The sequence below is a fragment of the Eurosta solidaginis genome, chromosome 5, assembly GCF_040869045.1.
Source record: "Eurosta solidaginis isolate ZX-2024a chromosome 5, ASM4086904v1, whole genome shotgun sequence".
Taxonomy (NCBI): domain Eukaryota; kingdom Metazoa; phylum Arthropoda; class Insecta; order Diptera; family Tephritidae; genus Eurosta; species Eurosta solidaginis.
Genome location: NC_090323.1, coordinates 236,537,800 through 236,557,088, shown reverse-complemented (window position 1 = coordinate 236,557,088; position 19,289 = coordinate 236,537,800). Strand labels below are relative to the sequence as shown.

At 40.4% G+C, this 19,289-nt stretch overlaps 1 protein-coding gene across 1 annotated transcript in view; it reads left to right on the top strand.

The window, feature by feature from the left end:
- Tmc (Transmembrane channel-like) overlaps positions 1 to 19,289 on the top strand; it is a 135,233-nt gene that overhangs the window by 100,074 nt on the left and 15,870 nt on the right. Inside the window, exons 10-14 of the mRNA XM_067757311.1 lie at positions 11,244 to 11,338; positions 11,493 to 11,589; positions 12,927 to 13,019; positions 13,198 to 13,353; positions 16,241 to 17,816. Of these exons, the coding sequence (XP_067613412.1) occupies positions 11,244 to 11,338; positions 11,493 to 11,589; positions 12,927 to 13,019; positions 13,198 to 13,353; positions 16,241 to 17,816 (2,017 nt within the window). The remainder of the gene's footprint in view (positions 1 to 11,243; positions 11,339 to 11,492; positions 11,590 to 12,926; positions 13,020 to 13,197; positions 13,354 to 16,240; positions 17,817 to 19,289) is intronic.

Sequence of the window (19,289 nt, the reverse complement as noted above, 5' to 3'; positions counted from 1 at the left end):
TCTGGAAATCGAAGAGCCTAGAAGTATGCAGCGTAAACTATAAAAGCGGGGCAGGCGAGTAAGAAGTAATTCAGTTTGATTTGAGTTGTCAAGCAGTTACGTCTAAAACGATATCTAGCGAGCAATAGCAGTATTATTTTGAAAGTCAGTTTCATTTAAGCTATCAGTTTGGTTATTAAGCTATTCGTTGCACAGTTTGAGTGTTATTGTGAAGTATTTTAATAAAGGCCATTTTTTCCATTATTCAATATTGGAGTTATTTATTCAACAGTTTAGCGATACGAACCTAGCAAAAGGGCAAATAAGAAGATTTGCAGCAAATTCGTTACAATTGGTGTCAGAAGAGGAATTGTTGAATAAATTCTAGGGGACAACAAGGACATGGCAAAGTTAAGTGAATTGAAGATCCCGCAACTGAAGAAGGAGTTGGAGAACCGTGGATTGAATACAACTGGCATTAAACTCGAACTTCAGGCACGACTACGAGAGGCAATGGAATTAGAAGGAATTGACGTGGAAGAGTATGTCTTTCATCTTGATGGCGATGAGACAACAAAATTGGAGGAGGAAAATGAAACACCGCAGACAATGGCGAACACAGACTTGAAGATGATATTGGCTGCAATATCGGCACAAATGTCCGAAATGTCATCACAAATATCCACCAACATGTCATCTCAACTGGAATCGCAAAAGACAGATATAATATCTAAGATGGAAACACAACTAGAAGAACAGAAAACGTATATGTCATCACAGATGGAATCCCAAGAGACACGTATAACATCAAAGATTGAAGCACAAGAAACGCGTATTTCGGAAATGTCAGCACAAATTTCAGCACAGATATCATCTCAGATCTCCACACAACAGGAAGCCCGTATATCATCTAAACTGGAAGCGCATATGGAAGAAAAACTAACCCAGTTTCATGAAGGCTTCAGTGGTCGACAGGATAAAATCGAGGCCGAGGTGGATGCTTTGAGAGGGCGTATCGAGCAGTTACAACTAAATCGTCCAGCAGTTTCAGCGAGTAATCCAAAGGTAAAAACACCATCCTTTGACGGTTCTGTTCCTTTCCAGGTCTTTAAGCTACAGTTTGAGAAGACCGCAGCGGTGAACAACTGGAATGTGGAAGATAAAGTTGCCGCACTCTTCGTGGCATTGAAGGGGCCAGCAGCGGAAATCCTACAGACGATTCCCGAAGGAGAGCGGAACAATTATGAAGCATTGATGGCTGCTGTAGAACGACGTTATGGAAGCGAGCATAGAAAACAGATATTCCAAATTGAGTTGCAAAACCGCTACCAAAAAGTAAATGAGACATTGCAGGAGTTTGCTTCAGATGTTGAAAGATTGGCTCATCTCGCAAATGCGGACGCACCCGTGGAATACACCGAGAGGGTAAAAATCCAGAGTTTTATAAATGGTATACGAGACGTGGAAGCGAAGCGAGCTACATACGTAAACCCAAAACTGACATTTGCTGAAACGGTATCACATGCATTGACCCAGGAAACGGCCTCACTATTGAGTAAACCAGCATACAAAGCTCATCGTGTGGAAGTGGAAAGACCAGATTGGGTAGACACAATTTTGGAAGCACTGAAAGGATTACAACAGAAAAATGCCGGAGTGATTAAATGTTTCGTGCGTCAACCCAGGTCATATTGCACGACATTGCAGCACCGGTTCCAATAGCTCCAACAATGTGGGTGGCCGTAAACGCAGAGCTGAAGGAGATGAGCAAATCTCCAAGTCCACTCAATCGTTAAACTAAAGCGAGTCAGCCGCAAGGGGCGACAGCTGGCTCCCTCAATTGAATGCCCCATAATCTCTATCTCACAAATTGGAAGAAGGTCAAACAATCTTACTGTCGGAAGACATGTGGATGGAAAGGAACATTTACTGACTGTAGATACGGGTGCATCTCATTCCATCATTCGAGCGGATTTAGTCAACAAGAAGATAACACCATTGCATGGAGCAAGATTGCATACAGCCACTGGAGAAGACAGCACGGTTCTAGGAGAAGTATCATGTGAAGTCGCAATTGGGAACGTCACGGTAGTACACAATTTTATAGTGGCGGAGATTGTTGATGAAATCATAATTGGAGTGGACTTCTTTATCGACCAGGGCATCAAGATCGACATGCAAAGCAAGACGATGCGATATGAGAACATGGATGCACCACTTAATTTCGGCTACGAGAGAGGCTACAGCAGTAAACGAGTACTGGTGGAAGAGAGTCTGCGAATACCACCAAAATCCGAAGCAGTCATCTGGGCAAAGGTTGATGGAGATTGTGGGACAAACAAATTGTGGGTTGTCGATGCAGCAAACAAATCAGCACTGAACATACTTTTAGGAAAAAACCTGGCTATGACAAAACAAGATGGACGTATTCCGGTAAGAGTACTCAATGAGTTCAATTCACCACTCAAACTGACTAAAGGAGCTATTTTGGGAAGATGCCAAGAGGCTGAAGTAGTTATTAACTGTGAACGGCTCCAGGAACACATTTCAGCTAGTAATACTAATCTTTCAAATGACATCACGGCATGTACGCAGGGGCTAGAGGAAGCATATCAGAGTAAGGCAAAACAACTGCTCCTAAAGTACGCGAACATATTTGACCAGGATGGTTCTAAACCAGGCCGCACCAACGTTGTGAAACATCAAATTGACACTGGAGATGCGAGGCCGATCCGTCAAGCTCCACGTAGTGTTCCACTGGCGAAGCGGGAATTTGTGAGTCAAATTATACAAGAAATGAGCGACAGCGGCGTCATGGAACCATCAGCTAGTCCCTGGAGCTCACCGGTAGTACTTGTAAAGAAGAAGGATGGAAAAATGAGGTTTTGCGTGGACTACCGGAAGTTGAATGACGTTACGAAAAAGGATAGCTACCCATTGCCAAGAATTGACGATACTCTGGACTCGCTCTCTGGTACGAAATGGTTTTCCACACTGGACTTGAAAAGCGGCTACTGGCAAGTGGAGGTAAAGGAGGAAGACAAAGGGCAAACAGCCTTCAGCGTCGGAGATGGTCTTTGGCAATTTACAGTAATGCCCTTTGGACTATTTAATGCACCAGCTACTTTCGAGAGACTCATGGATCAGGTATTGAAAGGACTACATTGGAAAACATGCTTGGTGTACCTGGACGACATCATCGTATTGGGCAAGAATTTCGATGAACATCTTAAGAACTTGGAGGAAGTTTTCAAAAGAATAGCTGGCGCTGGTTTGAAGTTAAGTCCCAAAAAAGTGTGCGCTGTTTAAAAAGGAAGTAAATTATTTGGGTCACAAGGTAACGAAAGAGGGCATCTGCACTGCGAACGAAAAGATAGAGGCTGTAAAGGATTGGCCAAGACCACAGAACCTACATGAATTAAGAAGTTTCCTTGGGCTGTGCACATATTACCGCCGATTTGTACAAAATTTTTCCAGCGTATCCCATAGCCTCCATGAGCTTACAAGAAAAAATAAAGCTTTTGAATGGAAGAAGGAGCAAGAAGTGGCTTTCCAAACATTGAAGGAGCGTTTGTGCACTGCCCCTATGTTAGCATATCCGATTCCAGGAGCAACATTTATTCTAGATACAGATGCGAGTGGATATGCTATAGAAGGCATTTTATCACAACTGGTCGATAGACAGGAGAAGGTAGTTGCATATTACAGCCGTTCGATTGGAAAACCAGAGAGGAACTACTGCGTTACGCGGAGAGAGCTGTTGGCATTGGTAGAGTGCGTTAAACATTTTCACAAATACCTCTACGGCCAGCGATTCCGTGTCAGGACAGATCACGCAGCTATAAAATGGCTACTGCAATTCCGTAATCCGGAAGGATAATTGGCACGGTAGATCGAGCGACTACAAAGCTATGACTTTTCCATTGAGCATCGAAAAGGTAGTACCCATGGAAATGCCGATGCAATGTCACGAAGACCATGTAGTTTGGAATGCAAGCACTGTTCAAAAGCCGAGGCTAAAGAAGACATTATAGATGTCCGGCTAATGACTATAACATGTACAGATGAATGGGACAAGGAACAGCTAAGAAAGTGCCAGCTAGAAGATGCAGATCTGTCACGTGTTATGCAAGGGCTCGAACGAAATGAAAGACCAAACAGAGAAGAGATGTCAGCAGAGAGTCCCATTGCGAAGTCATATTGGGCACAGTGGAACAGTTTAGAATTGATATCTGGTTGCCTTCATCGAGTATGGGAGAGTGAGGATGGTAAATACAAGAATAAACTGATAGTTGTTCCCAGAAAGAGGATTCCTGATGTGCTCAGCGAGCTGCATAATGGTCCAAGCGGAGGTCATCTTGGAATCACGAAGACGCTCGAGAAGATTAAACAGAGATTCTATTGGGTTGGTTGCCGTCAGTCGGTCACTGAGTGGATTGCGAACTGCGAGGTTTGCAGCAGAGCGAAAGGGCCCAGAACACGAAGTCATGGCCAGATGAAGCAATATAACTCAGGTGCGCCATTTGAAAGGATCGCTATGGATGTTGCCGGTCCTTTTCCTACTAGCAACGGCGGAAACAAATATGTACTGGTAGTTATGGATTATTTCAGCAAATGGCCAGAGGTATACCCAATCCCAAATCAAGAAGCGGAAACGGTAGCAGAAGTGTTTATAAACAATTGGGTTGCAAGGTTTGGTGTACCAATGGAGTTACATTCTGACCAAGGCAGGAATTTCGAATCAGCTGTGTTCCAGGAAATGTGTAAGTCATTGGGCATTCGAAAAACACGAACAACTGCATTGCATCCTCAATCCGATGGTATGGTAGCACGATTCAATAGAACATTGGAGGAGCACTTAAGGAAAGTAGTGGACAAGTACCATAAAGAATGGGATACCCGCATACCATTATTCTTGATGGCTTACCGATCAGCAGTGCATGAGACAACGGGCCAAACCCCTGCAAAAGTAATTTTTGGCAATGACCTTAGACTGCCAGCTGATTTGAAGTTTGGGATAGATGCCAATGCGGAGAAAAATGCCAGGAAATCCACTAGTGATTTGGAAGAAGAGCTAAGAGAAATACATGATCTGATAAGGCAACGAACAAAGATTATGAGTGACAAGATGAAAGCCAGATATGATAAAGCAATTAATTCAGAAGGTTTTCAGGAAGGAGATTTGGTGCTGTTATACAACCCGCAACGAAAAAAAGGTTTGTCCCCGAAATTGCAGTGTAATTGGGAAGGCCCATACAAAGTTGTAAAACGGATCAACGATGTAGTGTACCGCATACAAACCATCGGTAAACCACGAACCAAAATGAAAGTGGTCCATTTGGAAAAGCTGGCAACGTTTAGATCGGGAGATTTGTCTGATCGGGACGATCAGACTTAGGTGGAGGGCAGTGTCACGGATATTAACATCACTAAGTTATACCATCACTAAGGCGATGCCAAAGCCACGATAAGCAGTATTTACGTCAATAATCAAATCATGTATACACATTTATAAGGCAGCCGAAAGATGTCACACACAGATGCATTTACTTATACGCCTATGTATGCGTGAGAGACTGTAAACTACAAACATTCACATCAGTAATTCAATCATTATGTATCTACATAAACGAATAAATAATTGCGTCTACACATACATATGTACGTATACGAGCAGCGGAGCGGCAATGCACAAACACATGCATATATCTTATCTGAGTTGTCACAAAGAGAGCAATAATTTGTGCACGTAGTTGTGGCTGGCGATTTTGTAGCCGAAACTAACTAGTAACTTCTGGAAATCGAAGAGCCTAGAAGTATGCAGTGTAAACTATAAAAGCGGGGCAGGCGAGTAAGAAGTAATTCAGTTTGATTTGAGTTGTCAAGCAGTTACGACTAAGACGATATCTAGCGAGCAATAGCAGTATTATTTTGAAAGTCAGTTTCATCAATTTGGTTATTAAGCTATTCGTTGCACAATTTGAGTGTTATTGTGAAGTATTTTAATAAAGGCCATTTTTTCCATTATTCAATATTGGAGTTATTTATTCAACAGTTTAGCGATATGAACCTAGCAAAAGGGCAAATAAGAAGATTTGCAGCAAATTCGTTACAGTATGTTACGATTCGAGCCCTGGTTCCCAGATAGACGAAGTCTTTCACAATATCGAATTTGTGTCCTCCGCGTGTGTTTCTGCCATGAAAATCTCCTCAGTGAAAACTCATTTGCCTTCCTGATGCTATTCGGTATCGGAGTTAAACAACGTCCAGCCAATTTTTAGGAAAAACTAATAGAGGCACCATATAAATTGGAAGAGAAGCTGGGCCTAAATTCTCCTCGGAAGTATATTGTGCCTTGCATTTATATACACATACAATTGTGCACAATCGTTTAAATAAAAAAAAGAATATACATATCTTCTTTATTAAATATGATAATATCGCAAGATCTTGCGTCATTTGTCTTGAAAAGCCCCATTCCTCCTGGATTAAAGCATTTATTTTACTTCTTCGGGCTTTTTATGTACAACAAAGCAGTAAGTGCACAAACAAAAATTTATTATTAAAGATGATAAAAAAATTTTAAGGACTACCTTTATATAAATGGACAAAAAAATAGAAGGCAATTTTTCCTTTAATACAGACATAGTCTTGTTGAATTTTGACTAAAAAACTTTAACAATAGCTCCTGTAAAAGAATTTTGGGATTTAAAACTATAAATGTGGAGCGCAGTCTTTCAATTTAAGGCAAACCATGTGCTTGGGATTAACTAATTGATTATTTAAAATTTAAACACGCGCTCTACCTTTTTAAATTTTCAATCCCAAAATACTTTTACAAGAGCTATTGTTAAAGTTTTTTAGTCAAAGTTCAACAAGATCATGCCTATATTAAAGGAAAAAATGCCGTCTATTTTTTGGTCCATTTATGTATATAAAGGTAGTCCTTAAAATTTTTTTATCATCTTTTTATTTTAAATTTTTTAGTACTGCCTACAAAAAAGGCAATTGCAACTTTGATTAGTAATATAAGTAATTCCTAAGTGAAAATTCTTATTTTTATTTATTTGTTCAAAATAGCAAGATTTAAGAGAATTACAGCCTGATTTTAATGTGGTAGCAACTTTCTTCACCACGGCTACTTTCTTCATGTGGTAACTTTTGTACCCTTTTGGTATTCTGCCCGCGAAAGTAGCCGGATAATTGTTTAACCACTAAAATAGGTGGTAACATCGATGTAACCACACAAAAGCTGTTGTTTAGAAAAAGGCAATACTGAAAAATAAAGAATTGTGAGCGCAAATAAGTAAACATAATAGTAAAAAAGTGTTGCCTCTTGCTATACATATCTGTTTCCATGTACTTTCACAGTATATATTACAATATAGCTATGTAAAAACGTATGGATGTATGCACATATGTATATATACATCGTCCCGTTTATTCGTTAACATCGTATCTATGAGTGACACATTTTCGGTAAAGCCATGGCGGAACCATACACGGTAGCAACATGGTGACATACCTACAAACATAAATAAAAATTCCATGTACTTCGTTTTTGTAAATTCGATGGACAAATGTCAAAATCGTACTGCAACGGAAGTTGATGTATCAAATTAAATAAAAAAATTTATGACTTATCTTGTTTGGTTGATTTTCCGACAGGGTGAGACATGTCTCAAAACCAAATTTTACAAGGGATGATGGAAAATCGTTCCAATATACATCAAAAATGTTTATATTCAGCTGTCCCATGCTGCCACCTTGTATCATTCCGCCATGGGTAAAGCGAAGAAAACCAACTTTTAAATTTCACCACAGACATTGGTGAGTTTTTCGGTGATGACAGCATTACCACTTTGGCCAGAATTGCGAATAAAGGAACTGGTAACGATTTTCGGTTACATAATGTTCTGGGTACTATTTTACCGGTAACGCTAAGAATCGGGCCGTTAGTGGAATTTTCGCTGACAACACTGGCGAAAACAACAGAATTCCACATCGCATCATAACAAGAGATTTCCACCTCGTTTGCACAGATGAAAATCGTGGTGAAATACGCATACGCCTGAAAGTCTAAAAGAATCGTGGTGAAAGTCGCGTATGCCTAAAAGTATGCAAGGACGTGCATTGAGTGCCTTCAACGAGGTGGAATTCTACAACGCCTGCAACACTCAGGAGGCTAGCCAGGAAGGTATGGCTTAATCTTCTAAATAGTTCGACCTGTGCGTTACGTAGCTCAAATTTTTTGATCAAACATTGCACTGTCACCGAGTTTTAAACTACATTTCAAGTTTCAAGTTGCAAATCGATTGCACGATTCCCAATTTAAAATTAGTTTTCTCAATATCTCGATCCATGCACCACCTAGCGGAATTTTGTTGATAAAATATTGCATTGTCAAAATTTTCCGAAACCCTCTCAACATAATCTTCAAATTTAGGGGCGAACATTGGCAACTTTTTTTCGACCCAGTCTAGTGTGTAAGCAGCAATGCTTTGTGTAGGTATATTTAAATGTGTTATGAATAAATAAGTTAATATATTGTAACGAATTTACTTGCAAATCCTCTTATTTGCAATCCTCTGCTAAGTTCGAATCACTAAACTGTTGAATAAATAACTCCAATATTGAATAATGGAAAAATGGCCTTTATTAAAGTACTTCACAATAACACTTATACTTTGCTACTCGCTGGCTTAATAATCAAACTGAATGATAGCTCAACTCAAACTGAATTTCTTCTTACTCGCCTGCACCGCTTTTATAGTTTACGCTGCATACTTCTAGGCTCTTCGATTTCCAGAACTTACTAGTTGTTTCGGCTACAAAATCGCCAGCCACAACTACGTGCACAAATTATTGCTCTCTCTTGTGACAACTCAGATATGATATATGCATGTGTTTGTGCATTGCCGCTCCGCTGCTCGTATACGTACATATGTGTAGACGCAATTATTTATTCGTTTATGTAGATACATAAAGATTGAATTATTGATGTGAATGTTTGTAGTTTACAGTCTCTCGCGCGCACATAGGCATATAAGTAAATGCATCTGTGTGTGACATCTCTCTGGGCTGCCTTATATATGTGTATACTTGATTTGATTATTAACGTAAATACTGCTTGGCATGGCCTTAGCATCGCCTTAGTGATGGGATAATTTAGTGATGCTAATATCCGTGACAATATGTATATATGTATAATTAACTTCAAAAAAAGTTACAAATTTCGGAAGATCCAGGAAGTTGAAAGAGTACAGACACAAATTGTAAATATGAACTTTTCAAGTTTAATAAATGTAATAATTAGTTTCTTACGAAAGATGTTTTTTATAAATAGTCCACACATATCTTTTTGTAGCAGTGCCATACATACATATCATATCTTTAGTGTAAGTGGCATCATCGACTTTCGTGTTCACTGTGAAATTCTACGTACATATGTATGAATTTACAATATTCGCGAACGAGAAGAGAGAAAGAACTAAAAGAACAAATAGAACCGAAATCGAAGATCTAGTTCACTTGTTCAGTTGAGAGACCCGGTCAATTGAACAAGTTCAGAACGAAATGACCCAACTCTACTACCAATTAAAACCTAACGTCCCACGGCCCGCGCAAATCCCCGTACCTGAGACCGCGTTTAGCATTTTTCGTGTACGGGTGCGCGCTACGTGAGCTCCGTGGCTACTCTCACGCTAATGGGCTAGGCATTCGTCTTCTCGTTTACTGATAAATATATGCCTCACATATGTGTTGACCGTATCCCATCTGTCGCTTCGGCAGGTCATGTTATTGGTGGCACTGCCCGGGGATAGGTCGCCAATTACCTGTTCAACCTTCCTTCCCTGATCAGAGAAGTGTCCGCATTAGAAGAACGTGCGGAGTACATTGTCTATTTTCCCACAGTACAGGCAGTTCGGGTTATCAACCTTGCCCATTCTGTGCACATATTTGCGGAAGTAATCGTGTCCGGTTTAGAAACTGAGTCAGGTAAAAGTCTATTTCTCCGTGTGGTCGCTTCAACCATGGACTCAGTTCAGGGATTAGTTCCATGTAGTAGCTCATCAACAAGCCTTCTCCGGCTTAGTTTGCCTTGGATAAAGCTAATCACTATTGAGTTGAGTTTTAGCCTTTGCAACAGAAAGTGCGGCTCTAAAAATGCTGCAACTCCAGATCCAGGGACATGGTTCAGCTTTTGTGAATTACACAGGTAGCACATTCCAATTTTTCCACTGGATTGCTCGTTTTGGTTCGCCCTGAGTACTTAATTTCCCCAGTACCTCTCGTCTTTTGGGAAGCATTCTCGGTAGGGGACCGTTACCACAGCGGGGCTAATCACATGAGTATCGGGACAGTTGCTAGCTACACTTGTAAAAACAGCGCTGAAGTCTGAGCTTAATAATTATAAATTAATTACTCAAAGGTAGCGGCTAATTCAGAACAACCTACCACTTACATGGATAAGTTCGCGTTCAAGAGGTCTGCAAATAGGGAAAACGTAGGACACAGATGCGGTATCATGCCCCTGATATTTTTTAGAACTATCATGTAGGGCGGACTTCATGACGTCTTCCCTGAGCTTCTCCCATTTTTGTTTTTTGCCTTTCATGATAGCTGTTTTTAACTATGTTCATCTTATAACCCCCAGCAGTTTAGGGAGCTTAGAATATACCCGCGGCAGGCATGCCCGTCGAATAAGGCAATTAAAATGCCAAATTAATTCATGAGGTTGTGTAGCGCAACCTTTTCAAGGTGTTGCCAGCGCAAAATATAGCTTATCCAACACAATTTTCAACCTCACCTACCCGCAGCGAATTATGTTACTTTAACAACCGAGGCTCTGGCGACCCCAGGTTCCTCATGGATCTAGGGGATGGGAGGGCAGGATGCCCTTGCAGGTTTCATGTGGTCATACTAACTCATTCACGAGATGGTCGGTCTGGTGCCTTAATGGTGTTTGTTACCGGAAAGTATCGGAAAAGGACCATCAACATCGATAACACTCCCCAAGGCCTTCGGGGAGTGTCCTTATTGCTACAACAACAACAACGTTCATCTTTTTTTGTATACCTCTGCTTCGACGTTTGCTTATTGCATGCGCCCTAAAAATTCATTAAATACCGCAACTAGTCTGGCTATTACCTTTCATTTCCATGTTATATCTTCGACTGCAATATTACCGTTTGAAAGTGTGAGACCGAAAGGACAACCCTAATGTAGATTCTCATTATATGATATCTCATCCTTTTTTGTAGAATGGCGGAAAATTCTAGAAATTCCAAACTTTCGCTAAAGGATGATGAATGTCAATTTACTTGGAAACTTTTCACCGGCTGGGATTTCATGATTGGTAAGTTGGATAAATATCAAGTTTGACTCTCCTTCTCTCTCTTCTTGTTGACAGTACATTTTGGATGTGTTATTATCTATTAATTTATGTAAAAGCACACTTGCGCCTACTTGAGCTCTGTATTGCTTTAACATTATTTTATTTAATATTTTAGGTCACGCTGAAACGGCGCACAATCGAATTGCATCCGTCGTAGTAGGTTTCAAAGAAGTACTACTTGAAGAAGCGGAAAAGAAGAAGGATAACCGCAAGTGAGTCGTTAACTTAATTAGTTAAACACGCGCAGTATATTTCTCTCGTTTCAAATAGCAAAGCAAATTTCTTATTTCGCAGTCAGCGTTAGGCCCAGTTTTTCAGTACAAGTTCAACTCAGTTTGTCAGTTAAACTACGATTAAACATATTCTGCAGTTTTTCAGTCTACTTTAACTGAAGTTTGAGCTGAGCTTAAGCGGCCGATCTGGCAGGGTTAAACTCTAGTTAACCTGCCATTTATTTGCGTTCATTTGAAATGGCGTCGAATATACCCAACAAGCATTTAGGCTTGAGTGCCATTAGAGCTCGTATTGATAACTAGGCATACTTCTAAAATCTCAAGAGTTGTTTCGAAACAGTGGCTCTACTCGAGAATCATAGCATACTCAGCAAAAGAGAGAATTTTTCATAAAGCAAAAAATGCTATTATTAAGTTTAAAAAATTTAATTCCCAACTTGTATATAATTTATATAATTTATTTTTGACTAATTATGCGTCATTATTGCTATCAACCAGGTGTTTATTTCTCTCAATAAACAGCTGTTGGTTTTGGTGGTACCACCTTGGAGATTTTTTTCAACTCCACTTCAACTCGATATCCAGTGTAGGATATAGACTGGAGAAATGTGTTGAATATTCCTTTAAAAACTGTACATTTCTCAAAATCTCTCGAAAGTTGGATATTAATTGGAAAATATTAATGACGTTGGAGATGAACTCGAAAATTCTAAATTTTAAAAAATTTCTCAAAGGTTGGTAGTGATTGGAGAATGAAGTTGGATATCAACTCGAGAACTTTCTGGTTTAAAAATAATTAGATAGATATTTCGCTGCAGAAATTAGTTTTCCATGTTTGTTGGGTAAACAAAATCCAGCTGTTGTCGTATCTATAAATTATTTAAAAACAAAAAGGCACCTCTTGGAGACCAATTGTACAGCGAACAACGGGACATTCATATGGCTTAGCAGCTAAAGGCTTGCACTGATATGAATGTTGGAGATTCGAGTTCAACGCTCAGCTCCCGAAAAGCTAGCTGATGAAGAAGTGAAATTCAGAAACATGTCCTAGTAACCATCGCCGTTTGTAAACTTACAATTTTTCTCTAATATCAATTATAAATTATTTAGATAATAAAAAAACCAATGTTGCCGCATAAAAAGCCAACCCCAAAGACGGCATTAAACTGTTACTGAAAAACTGCTGAGTAGTTCAACTGGAGTTTAAATTTGACTAGAGTTTAAGCAAACTTAGTTTAAGCTAACTACCTAAAAACCGGGCCTTAAAACGCTAAATGTACATACATACATATTTCCTTGTTTCCTTAAATTCCCAGTTGGCGTATAATCCTACAACGTATTTTGGTAAATTTAGTGGTGATGGGTCTTTTGGCTGCTTCCGCTTACACTGTCGTCACGCTGGTTAATAAGTGAGTATGGCATTTGCTGTTTTATCTGCCTACCGATTTTTGTATCGTATAGATTTTCTTTTTATGCAACATGCGTACGATATTTATTGCAAATTGAATTTTTCATAGCTACATATACATGTGTATATTTAGGAAATGTCAACTTTTTTTGGTTTGTTGTTGCTTTTTTGTCACACAGCTCGGAGCAACTGGCGCGTAATGGCAATATGTTGAGTCGGAATGCGGTTAACATCACCATTACACTTTTGGCATTTTTCATGCCGATGATATTCGACGCTCTGGGACTATTTGAGAATTGGCATCCACGACAACAGTTGCGTTTGCAGTTGGCACGGTGAGCTATATAAATAAATATATATATTTTTTTTAGGGTTGTTAAGGTGCTGCAAACTGCGCATTCGAATAATGGGACCGTCTGATTGATTTTGAATCGAAGTTATAACGAAAGCTGATATGCTGATATCTAGGTATGTGGGCAAAATCTTCAACGTAAAATAAATCGGATTATATTGAACATTGCGGACTGCGCTGTTCGGTTGCATCAAAGATGTACTCTATTTAAAAAATAAAAGCTCTGAGACAAGCGAAAAGAACATACAGAAACTTTTATACTGTCGTTCGAAAGTATAGACAACACAGCAAGGCTACGACGACAGGAGCTCCGAGCTATATGCGAACACCTGATAGTATATGGACTAGCACAGAAGGGTAATATTTGAGCGTTGCTCCTGGATAAAATTTTTTCGGAAAACCTGCATAACCCACATGCACATACAACAAACCTAGCTGTAAAGTTATGTGGGCAACAAGAGCTTCCAATCTTTCAAGGCTGCTGGATCAGACGCGATTGTCTTCGCATAGCTGAACTCTTTAGAGATAACAGCTAACTGACTTCTGCATATTCACTACACCTGTTTGGCTCTCAACTATAGTTCGTGTGCGTGTCTGAGGGTTATTTTCGCACCCAGCGGTTGGGGGGTTAGAATATACACGCGGTAGATATATCGTAAGAGGCGACTAAAATACCAAATATATTCAAGGGGTTGTATAGCGCAACCCTTTCCGGTTGCCAGCGCAATATATAGCTTCTCCAAACCCAATTGTCAACCTCACCTATCCGTTGCGAATCCTGTTTCATTAACAGCCGAGGCTCTGGCAACCCCGAGCTCCTAACGGATCTAGGAGGTGGGAGTGCGGGATGGCCTAGAATGTCGCATGTGGTCATCACAATTCGTTCCCGAGTTTGTCGGGCTTGGTACCGGAACGTGCCGGATCTGGATCTGGCAAAGGAACATCAACATCGATAGCACTCCCCAAGGCCTTCGAACAGTATCGTTATCGCTGCAACAACAACAACATGGTTGTTTTCATTCCTAAGGCTGGGAAAGGCTCTGATTAGAAGCCAAACAAATACAGACCAGTCAGCTTTCGGTCTGCGTACTCAAGACGCTTGATAGGATAGTTAGCAACCTTCTCATACAACTATCTATGGAAGCTGCGCTTTGCAGCTTCGTTAATATTACAGACACATTATTGTCTTTTGACCTATCTAGTCATTGAAGTTGCATTCAAAAAATATAAGCCTAAACGCCGTTAACAACATCCCAATGAATCTGAGTGTAATTAGTTCCCTAGTGGCGCTGATTGATCAACAACTCAAGGGAAAGAAAATACTTACATCATTGGGAAGTCTGATATAACACGCTAGGCACCTAAAAAAGCAAGTTCGTTCTCTCTGATGCAGGTAGTATTATGAAAAGTTTCCTTGTGGGCCTTCCCAGGCATGCTCAGCGTCGATTTCAATCAAATCGAGTTTATTTTCTACACTAGACGGTACGAAATACCCCTCTTAAACGTAGCGGAACTAAATGGTGAGCGCCTAAATCTGGCTAATATGCTGAACTGGTAGAACAGATTCGGTCAGCGTGAAAAGTAAGCGTATTTCCTCTTAATAAATGTAGATGAAATTACACAGCGAATATTCGATCCATGTTCCTGAGCATGACGTCAAAACGAAATTTTCGGGGAAAAGTGCACAGATTTTGTGTGAACTAAGGAATCGTCGTCGTACCCTTGGTTGTAGCACTATACCGTGCAGTGGAAAGTTCAGCCTTGCATCGTTCGGGTCGTTCAATTTAATTACGAAAACCAACGGAAACTCTAGTATACCAACCAATTAAAATGTTCTTCCCCAAGGCGCAGACCGCCCAACATTTCCGGACAGCAACTTTATGGTAAAAATTCCTAAACTAACACTAAACTGTCACCGATCTCTTCAGCGAATGGCCCAACAGAACCGTATACAACTCACATGGTTCCCGGGACACTGGGAGAAACTGTATCGCATATGAATTTGTTAAGCCGTGCCCTGCAAAGCAGATTATTCTTGATAAAGAATACTAAGGTATACCCTTTGCCACATGCAAATATGGCGACGAGACCCAGGGTGTCGAACATCTTAGAAAACCAGACAAAATGGGATATGAGGAGACCCGGCATGCTTAAATATTAAGTAGTGGTAAAATTTATACACTTCTAGGAGTAGTAACTGGGCACTGCCTCATTAGTAGGCGTGCAGAAAGGCTAGGAGTTTCGCATCGTTGTTGTTGTAGGAGTTGTACAGGTGAAGAAGAGGAGGAAATAGTGCATATACAACTGTCCGGCGTAAAGTGGTTCCAAATAGCACTGCATGGAGCTCCCTATCTGTATAATCTTCACCAAGTCACCACATCGTGGATTTAGTAGCCTTTATGAGGTCCTCGAAGTGATTCAAAGAGGATAGATAATGGTGTCTTTTTTTTTGGTATCACAACCGGCCACTTGATATCGGCTTATGTGTGCCTCAGCGTTAGCCATATTGAGCTAACCTCAATAATAATAACAAGGCGCGATTAGGCTGCTTACAAGGGGATTAAGGACGATTCTCTTCCCATTTGTTTTGAGAACGCTAAGTACCTCAAGTGTTTCTCAAGTCGTCATCCAACATTCGAGTTTTGAGAACAAGGGTAGTTCTCTAATCTTCGTTTTCTAACTTCAGTATTTCTTGGGTTATCTTTTGGATGTGTTATATTTAAGTAATAAGTATGTAAGGTATTTCGACTGCTGAGTGAAATATCATCCTATATCCTTAGCATAAGCTCTCAATCATTTATGTTAAACATGAGGGATGTACATGCCACATGTATCAATTAAACTAAAATTTCATTTTATTTTCCTTCCAGCATCATGATACTCAATATGCTCAACTTGTATTCGCTGATGTTCTCCTTCATCTACAACATCAACAGCAAAGAAGGACCATTGCAAATGCTCAAGGAGCGTTATGATAACTCAACCAGCGAAATGAATGAGTTAACGCAACTAATTGATGGTCTTAAATATAACAGTAATAACGCCACAACGATTGGTCTGGCGCTCACAGATTTCAATACGACATCCAGCAGCGCAGTTATTAGCAGTACCACAGCTGCTACAACGACACTTTATGGCTTTGCCACGCGTTTGATTTGCCGCAATATAACGGTGAAATGCTCAAAACCAACACGTATCAACAATAGAAATTTTACAACAGCAACAACATTATTGCTACTCAACTTAACCACATCTTCACTTATACCACAAACAACTAACGAGCCGAGTACTTGGCCCACATGGAGCACCACGGATGCCAACTTGTATCCTTCCACTATTGAAATCGATACAGCACTGCCAACAACACAGCGGGATTGGCGTACGACATACTTCAGTACAACGAATACGGCAGCCAACACCACCCCCTCAACCGCAGATATAACATTGACCGCAATAATAGATTACACCGAAAGCTCAATGCAAACAGAAACAGAAATTACAGATTTAACTACGACATCACAGACCACATCAACTACAACCACAGCACCAGGTAGTGATGATTTCTTTGATTACATGGACTATTTTGTGGGTATGCCACTTGAGCTCAAGGAACCGTTGGATGTAACAACTGAAAATGTGCGAGATTCGATAAATGAAAAAAACATGCAAGCATACAGGCGCAAGCCTAGACAAGCTGTGCCAGCAACAACTGCGGATAAGACAACACAAAATTCGACGCAAGACGTAGTAAGAGACGAAGACGACAGACGCATTAAGGCACTGGTCATACGAGCCAGTGATGCAAACAATAAAAACTACATTAATGACAGTTCAGCAATTTCTGATACCTCTACAATGCCCGCTACTACAAGAATTGAGTATGTCAGCTATCCAAGTACAGTGGTAGTTAAGCCGCCGGAACAATACGAGCTCTCCGATACGTCACGGAATGATTCATTACTAACGTTGCATGTAAATACGAAATTATTGGATGAAGTGCTGGCTTATTTTACAAGCTCAACATCGACTACTGAGCCACGTACGACAAAGTTAGTTACCACGACCACCACAACAGCTGCTCCAACTACAACCACCACCTCACCCACAACGGAATATGCAAGCAGTAGCACGACGCCATACTTTATAGCCGAAGACGATATAATAGACGAATCCACTGACACCATCAATTTAGATGCAAACGAGTTTGATGAAGATAATTTTGAATTTTGCATACGCACTATATGTGAGCCAGAGGATGCTTTTAGTACCACCGAAATAGACTTAACTTCTACATTACCTACAACAACACTAACACCCTTGGAAAGTTATGAATTGAAATTGGTTGAAGTAAAGCTCGATATGCAGGAGGTGCAACGAAATTTGACAAGCATGTGCTGGGAGACGTCATTGGGTCAAGAGCTTGCAAAGGTTATCGTATCGGATGGGGTAAGTATTCGGAAACTCTCTTCTTTCATGGAAGTGAAAAGCAATTACATTAGTTCATACATATTAATATAAATTTAGTTCTACGGAGTAAAAAAGTGGATGTGGGATGAATTAGTAGTCATCGGGTAAAAGTTATCCCATAATTGTTCCAATAGACAATTAGGCTTCACTCGCATTAGGACTAAAGTTGAAAACAAAATTCGTCTGCAAGGATGGACGAAACGAAGTGCGTGGATGAGCATCGGTTTTGAATGAGGGGGAAGACGTTCGGCGAATACTACGCATTAACCAAGCACCAAGAGAAAAGCGGTGATGCGTGGAGCGGCTTTCCTATATGGGGTACTTACTACCAGTTATGGTGACTCTGCTTGCCCGCCAGAAGTAATAAAGCAGTTGTGCGCAGGAAATCTCTGCGTGAGAACCTGGCTGAGAACATAATGGCGTACTTAGTTGCTAAGGATGTTTTCTCGAATTCTGAAGTGGATCCCAGGTAGAGCTTTCCGTTTTAGTTCTGGAAGGGTATTTATTTCAGGCTGGTCCAGAGCATAATTTTTTATCGGCTAAGATTTTGTGGAGGGGGGTTGAATAACTGGCTCTGTGGATCGGCAATTTGGATTCTGCTTTAATTAATGTCGAGCACCAATATATAATGAAAAGCATTGTTCAATTTACACCCCAGTAGTTGGTTTGATTCCAGAATCAGTTGAAATGAAAATTCTAATGTAAAGTTTTCCTTCAGCAGTTATCGGCCGCCTAACTTTGCAATTGCTGCTCGAAGTTGGAGTATTTCATTTCATTTTTTTGTGGGTAGGAATTTAAGTGCAGGAAACCTCAAATAATGGAAGGAGCTGGGTCAAAAACTCTTGGGGGCAAAATTCGCCACGAACCATTGTTATAAGTATTTAAAGTCATCAGCACCCTGACTGGCAATCTACAGTAGGTTTAAGCGACGAACTCGATGTCAGAATATCGTAATGAATTTAATCGCTAAAGTTGTAGGTATCAAGGATTGCGTTGAGGAAGATGAGACCTCTGCCGCTGTTGTTGTTGTTGTTGTAGCGATAAGGACACTCCCCGAAGACCTTGGAGAGTGTTATCGAGTTGATGGTCCTTTGCCGCTGTGTGATTGGGTGATGTTCGCGTGAGAGTAAATGTCACATCATTATCCTATGAAAAGTACAATAAATGGGGTTCGTCTAAAGACTATTAGGTCTAGCCAAATGTATTACGGTAATCATATAAAGTAAGGAAAGTCTAATTGCGATATAAGATTTGTGTTCGGAAAAAAACTAGCCATGTGGGTATTTCGGCTCACGCCTGTATACGAGCATCTCGCCGTGATTCTGCTTTAAGCTACAGACAGAAAATGATGCAGATAAACACTCATTCTATGAAAATCGAGGTAAAGCAGGCGATTTCTATTAACATAAGGGTGTGTCCTAACGATATTCATGCCAAGGGAAAGAGGAATGG